This window comes from Corticium candelabrum, chromosome 2 (assembly GCF_963422355.1).
Source record: "Corticium candelabrum chromosome 2, ooCorCand1.1, whole genome shotgun sequence".
NCBI classification, from domain to species: Eukaryota; Metazoa; Porifera; class Homoscleromorpha; order Homosclerophorida; family Plakinidae; genus Corticium; species Corticium candelabrum.
The window spans coordinates 5,330,909-5,338,408 of NC_085086.1; the positions used below are offsets into that span (position 1 = coordinate 5,330,909).

Sequence of the window (7,500 nt, forward strand, 5' to 3'; positions counted from 1 at the left end):
TGTTCGTTGCTCTTTGGACAAGCGTAGCAGTAAATCTGGTTTCATAACGGAAATCACTGAGAAGGTTATCGATGCCAGTCAGTTAATCATTGAAATGTCGACGACGTGAATGGATTTTTCTTCATTTCTCAATCGGAACTTGTCTGTCTTGCTTTAGTTGGCGAGGTTGGACTTGCGAGATTGATAAACGTGGTTCGTAGCTTTGATATTCCTGTTGAGAGTGGAGAAAACGACGAATTGAAGTGAAAGTTGTCAGAGTAAGTCACGTGATCGATAGTTTTAGAAATAAATTTGAGCGTGTACAAGATGAGCTGGTGTACGAGCTTTTGACTACAAACAGTGCCAACGTAAATAAATATACATAAATTGTTATTGTCATAAAATTAATCTATTTTTAGCGCGCGTTAGGTAGAGCGTTTGCGTACACATTCGTTGTAATATATTTTATTAAGGTAAATAATTAATTAAAACAAGGACTCGACGTTAGGTTAATATCAATTCTATATCAAGCCAGTTATGTCTGTGTGGTTTGCAGCTACTTTTCAGTCAGTGATTTGATATCATCAAGAGTTGGAGTTTGGCCATTGCAAAGTGGTCGTTGACTATTGCACGTGGAGAAGGCTTGAAGGCGTGAGGCTGTGGAGCATCAATGACAGTGAGTGCTGCTTGGTGATAGGAAGTAGAGATTTGGTTTGTCTAATTTGTGGAGTAGATGGTGGTTGGTTGCTTGATGAGTTTAATGAGTTAATGAATGTTTTGTGTTGTAGTCCTCATTTCCTTATGGATCTGGTACGTGTGACGTTGGCGTGTGACAAAAGCAATCTGCGCACATGATTTCGTTTTTAGGATTTTTGTGGGATATCGTACATTTCAAATTGATCGTGATTGGATAGGAGGAATGAACTGTTGTAGGTTCATGTTTTTATTATTGTTGTATTGTCGTCTATTAGCAGTGTACGTGAAGTTTTCCACACTAGAATGTGTTGAGCAGTTAAAGTGTTTGACAGTGCGTCTGTAGAGCAGGAGCATGTGACAAGGTTTAGTAGTTGGGTTGCATGACTGACTGTTTTACGGGTTTGAGTTTGTCCACTGTATGGTGGTGTTTGCTGCTGTTTTGATAAGCCTTGCAACACACACACACACACACACACACACACACACACACACACACACACACACACACACACACACACACACAGTCACTCACACACACACACACACACACACACACACACACACACACACACACACACACACACACACACACACACACACACACACACCTCACCCACACCGCTCATTGTAAAGTTTATTAATTAATTTAATACTGTGGATGTAGATACATGTGACTGTTGCTGCACGTGAGTCTCGAGTCCCACAAATGGATGTGCTTGCTAGATTGCATGTGAATACACATCTTTCTTCTTTACTGATGCGTGATCTACGCTAGCTTTCTCCAGCTCTATAAATGGCTGGAGAGTTTGATGGAAGGTCTAGTACTGTGAGTTCATGGCTGTTTGCCTCTCTTTGTGATGAGTAGAAGGCAAGTTTATACGGGACATAAACAAATGTAATAAATTCCTTAAAAAGCACCAATATGTTTGACTGTTGTAATGGAGGGATGCATTTCTCAATATATTATTATTATTTGTTTGAAGAAATCGAAAGCATAAACAACACACCCACTATTATAATTGCAATTCCGTGCATTAATTGACTATACACTGGGGACTGTTGTGTCATGAGTTTGAGGCGTGTTGATCGCTTTCGAGGATGATGATTGGTTGGTAATCAGATGACATCATGTATAAGCCAATGTTTGATGCGCACACTCCAGTTGCTTGCCAAGTGTCGTAGAGAACGTCTTGTGTTGATCTCTGTCTGTCGTCGTCAGTGCCGCTGTTGGTCGTCAATCCACCGTTTGTCATCACTTGACCGTCTAACGTTTCATTGCTGTGGCGCACGCTTTCTATCATCAGTAAGAGAGTGATATTACATCTGATCGAGACGTACGATTGTTTGCTTGCAACATCAACTTTCTTAATTTCCGTCTAAGTCCACCATGAGTACATCTCAGCAGGATGACTACCAACGCTACATCACAGACAATATGGTGGAACTTGTTCAAAAGTTGTGTGTGTCTGCTATAATAGACCATTTACTCTCACATCGTTTGCTAACAATGGAAGAAGGTCATCGACTGAGTCAATGTTCTACTGAGCAAGACAGAGCTAGGATGCTGTTTTATCACATTCTACCATACAAGGGAAATGATGTTGTTGGTAGATTGTGTGACGTCCTCGTGGCTGCAGGACAGCAGCACATAATAAGAGAAGTTATGGGTAAAGAAGGTTAGCTGACTTGTATTGTAACATTCTCATATTATTTCATCATAAATTAACATTTTAATTAATAGATGTAGTGGAGAGTGCAAAGTGTAGCATCAAAGTTGGTGTGAGTGGTCAGAAAGCGTCGAGTCAACGATTTGTGTCATCACCACGCCGACCATCTGGTACTCGATGTGAGAGTGAGAGGAAAGAGGGAACTGCAGCACGTGACTTAGGTTGGTTGTTGTTTCTCTTGTTTGACAGTAAAGTGAGATGATTTTTATACTAGAAGTTGTGAAAACTGCAGTGTGTAGTAGGAAAGTCAATGCAAGCGTATGTCGATCGTTGGAAGAAGAAAGTGTGAGGTCAACAGATTTCAGTTGTCATGACGACTGCAAAGAGTCTGCAGCACTCGATGTGTGTGGGGAGAGGAAGACTGAGTCACTTGGTAAATCCGACATATTGTGGCATTATTACCTTCGTTTAATGGAGTTATGTGTTTATATGTCAGCAGAACAAGTAGAAAGTGAAGATGAAGAAGAAACGTTATCATGTCTAGATGCAGAAGTGACAACATCACGTGATCCAGGTAAAGGTAATTAACCTACAAGGGTAAAAGAAGGACAGCACAATGAGTGCTTCGCGAGAAACTCACTCTGAACAGGCTGAATTGACTTCTTGTCTGTCTGTCAAACAAGTTTTGCACAATAATAGACTTACGTTTATGGCATCTTCCTGTTCTCTTAATTAATAGTAATTTATAATATTAATATTTGATAACACTCATTAATATTAATATGATTCTTATATTAACTAAACGTTTAAATAGATGATGTGGAGCACAGTAAACCAGATGTCTCACCCATTGCTTCAGCTGCATGTGCACATTCTGATTTACAGTCTACAAAACAGGAAGATGAGGAAATCACGTCTCAATCAACTTTAGGTAATTTTTGTGTTTAAGTTTGCATGTATCTTTCTACTTCATAATGTGCTTTGTATATGAACACAGTGGAAATGAAAGGTGGAGACACACAAACAGACACTGAGAGTGTGACACACCCATTAGTGATGTGTGAGCATGCATGGCTCTCACTCATGTCTCGTGTTGAGCCGTGGTCAGCTATTCGAATGAATTACTCTTTCCTGTCTCGATGTCTTTGTTTTACCACTGAATTTCTGGGCTGTCTGTATGAACGATTTCTCATATCCAAAGACGACTTGGATGCTCTAAAGAACAACCTTCTCACTCACGAAGGAAAAGTACATCTGCTTGTCATTGATATTCTTCCCACTAAACCGATTGTGATGTTTCCCACATTCTGCAACATTCTTCGTGTTGTCGGTCAGTCACATGTTGCTGACAAGCTGGAAGAGGATCCTCTGAAAGTTTCTCTCTTTGCACAAGGTCTCATCACTTGTGTTTATGTTTGTCTCTGTATTAGTTAACAATACACACATGATATGTAATGTAGGGACAAGAAGATTACAAGAAACTGTGAGTCTTCAAAGGCAAGTGGAGCTGCTACTTGTTCAAGTGTCTCAAATGGACAGGGAAAGAAGAGCAGCCGAGGAAATGGCCATACACGAGAGACGACGAGCTGATGCTGAAAAGATACGAGCAGATAGTGCCGAGGCACGAGCAGATGCTGCAGAAACACGAGCTTGTAATGAGAAAACTCGAGCCGATAGTGAAGAGATACGAGCAGATGGTGCAGAAACACGAGTGAAGGAAGTGGAGACAGAAAAGATGGGAATTGAATGGACAAATTTGTCATTTCGATGTTATCATAAACATCCAGATAATTACAAGGAAGTGAGTGACATGAGCAGATTTGATCTCTACATACCACACATGCATGTACATGTCTAGCCTCGAACTTCCAGACCAGAGAACGCACGAAGCGTGCAACTCTAGTCGGGACCAGAATGGTACAAATTGATTTTGCAAATAGCCTTCTAGAGGCTTCTACACACACACACACACACACACACACACACACACACACACACACACACACACACACGTATGCACACATGCACTCACAACACACACACACGCACGCACACACACAACACACACACACACACACAAACACACACACACACACGACACACACACACACACACACACACACACACACACGCACACACACACACGCTTGCACACACACACTCACACACACACGCTTGCACACACACACACACACACAGACACACACACACACACACACACACACACACACACACATGCATGTGACACACATGCATGTGCGTGTACACACGCACACACACATGCAGTGACACACACACGCGCACACACGCACACACACACACACACACACACACACACACACACACACACACACACATGTACACATGCATGCACGCACGTGTGTGTGTGCATGTGTGTATATGTGGGTTCATGCTGCATAGTTTACATAATTTGCATGTGAGTATGTATAACATTTGTTGTTGATATCAACTTGTGTACACATTAGAGTTCCACATTTGTACACTTTGCAATGCATGTGCACACTTACAGCAAATTGCATATAAAGTATAGTTGATAAGAGACAGTTGTTGTAATGTATGTGTTAATTAATATGAAGTTTGATTGTTTTATAAAATGTTAATTTTGTACTAAATACAGACATGCAAATACAGCTGATGTTTGACTTGTTTGTATTTTTATTTAAATTTTTTATAGTTGTTCTTGTTTCCATCTATTGTACATGTTGTGTTGATTCTAGATCAATGACAGTCTGCCATCATGGACACAGTTCAATGTACGCATACCTCATGGCGGTTTGCTATATAATATAATGGGAGAGATTGAAGGTAGACTAGTGGTAGGGGATTATTATAATGGTAATCTGCATGTTCTCACTTATGAACATGATAAGTGGGACAAGTTTGTCACAAAGAATGGTGACATCAGGAATGTAGTGTGTCATCAAGGTGTGTGTCTGATGTGTGTAAAGGATGTAGATAAAGATCAGTTTGTGATTGAACAATTTTATTTGAATGAAGACAAGAAATGGCGTTTCCTCACAGTTCTACCAAACGAACTGCAGTTGAATGGTGTATCTGTTGCTCTTCATGACAACTCACTGTATGTGGTGGGTGGTTGGACTAAGTCAGATGAGAGAGTGAACACAGCACGTGTGTGTGACCTCCACAGTGGTCATTGGTATAAGATGGATGACATGCAAACAAAACGTCATGGCTGTTCTTCTGTTATTATAAACAACAAAGTGTTTGTAGGGGGAGGAAGGACTGATGGATATTACTGTAGTAATATTGTTGAGTGTGCAGATGTTCGTGATAGAAAATGGAGAACAATCCCCTCTACAACCACATATAGACCTACACTAACGTCAGTCAGCAACAGACTGGTGGGGACTGGAGGATTGACACAACAGAGGATTTATTCTCCTTCTAATATTGTAGAATTATATGATGAGAGATCTACCAAATGGCTTCCTCTTCCACTCATGACACACAAACGGTGGAGACATGCTGCATTCTCAACTCAGAATGGAGAACTCATCACAGCAGGAGGTGATAGTGGTGAAAATTCAATAGAAAGTCTTAAGTGTGACTAATATTTTAATTTTCTTTCAATTTGTGTGTATTTGTTATATTACTAGAATTTTAGAAACTTTTTCCCTGAAAAAAGAAATAGATGTAAGGATTGTATAAAAAGTAATAGAAACAAGATCTATAGATAATATGAACCAAAGCCAGACATCATTAGTGAATCCTTCCAACCCCAAATAGTAAAATGTGGGGTTGGGAGGATTCACTAATGATGTCTGGCTTTGGTTCATATTGTCTATAGATCTTGTTTCCATTACTTTTTATACAATCTCTACATCTATTTCTTTTTTTCGGGGAAATTTTTTTAAAATTCTAGTTGGTAAGTTTTTAGGAGTGCGAAAGCACAGCCAACTCCATTAATTAAACAAAGATTTTATAGCCTAACAAAAATACACATTTTCTAAACCGTACTTGGTCTATATGTATAGTCTCATATCTCGAGCATGTGGATCTTAGGTTTACAGTGTACTTGCAAATATTTGGCGAGCGAAGCGAGCCTCTCTCTTGTCATGTCAATTGAGCTCGAGATATATTTAAGCTACGAGCGTAAAAGAAGGACACCACAATAAGTGGTGGACTGCTTCGCGAGAAGCTCACTCTAAACGGGTTGAATTGACTTCCGGTCTGTCTGTCGGTATGTTTGTACCTATCTATCTATCTATTTTTGTTTGTAAGCGTGTGTCACGGGGGAGTTTGTCAGCCAATCAGCAGTCGTTTTGGGACGCAAACGTAGGTGAAGTAATACTAGCTTGTCAGCCTGGATTACTCTCGGGAATTTGTTAAGGCAATCAGCAGTCTTTTGAGACACCAACAATGGGTGACGTAACAATCCCGCGCATTATGACAGAAAAGCCGAGATGTCGTAAACCTCCATTTTACGGTCAAACTGTCGTCAAACCGAGAAGCGCAGAGTAAAGATCAGGTAATACTTGTATGCGTTTGCTACTTTATACAAGAGAATCGCAAAACAAACGAATTTATCGTTCTACAAGAAGCCAAGCGAAGGTCCCATGAGACCATGCATGTGTCCGTTGCGCACGACCAACATGTCATCCGCGATCTTCAAGAGAGCAATATGTTTTGCTGTAAGTAGGTCTGATGATGAACGATCGACGGCGTCTTGCAAGAAAGATTCGTAGGAAACGCTAACGCTGCTTTCTTCTGGATCTGGTCACTGCACGTCGCTTCACAGTATTTCTAGGAGACGTACGAGATCAATCTTTATCTATCTATAGCTACGACGAATTATCATCGGAACGAAAGATGCTAGCAACGTACGGCTCAACGAAAGCACGATAATCTCGTCCACCTCGGTAGTTGGCTGCAAGTGATGCAAGATCGAGCGCTACAGAATTGAGAAAGAACGTGGATAACAAGCCCGCTCCGTGCAAGAATATATTTACAGGTGTAAGTAGGACTGATGATGAACGATCGACGTCGTCTTGCAAGAAAGATTCCTAGGAAACGTTGCGATGCATGGTTCCTTCTGGATCCGCAGTCGCTATAACATACATGTCGCGCTTCACAGTATTTCCTGTGCACGTACATCGATCTCTATCTACGACGGATT

The 7,500-nt window shown here is 40.8% G+C and overlaps 1 protein-coding gene and 1 long non-coding RNA gene across 2 annotated transcripts in view; both read left to right on the plus strand.

Annotated features, from left to right (window-relative positions):
* Positions 1 to 801, plus strand: part of LOC134176176 (uncharacterized) — an 816-nt gene extending 15 nt beyond the window's left edge. Inside the window, exons 1-3 of the long non-coding RNA XR_009969261.1 lie at positions 1 to 77; positions 158 to 257; positions 569 to 801. The exon at positions 1 to 77 is cut by the window's left edge and continues 15 nt beyond it. This is a non-coding gene — a long non-coding RNA (uncharacterized LOC134176176). The remainder of the gene's footprint in view (positions 78 to 157; positions 258 to 568) is intronic.
* Positions 802 to 3,635: 2,834 nt separating this feature from the next.
* Positions 3,636 to 5,935, plus strand: LOC134176357 (uncharacterized). Its single transcript, XM_062643027.1, has 3 exons — positions 3,636 to 3,735; positions 3,803 to 4,143; positions 5,081 to 5,935. The coding sequence occupies exons 1-3, from the start codon at positions 3,636 to 3,638 to the stop codon at positions 5,933 to 5,935; spliced, it is 1,296 nt and encodes a 431-aa protein (XP_062499011.1).
* The last annotated feature ends 1,565 nt before the right edge of the window (positions 5,936 to 7,500 follow it).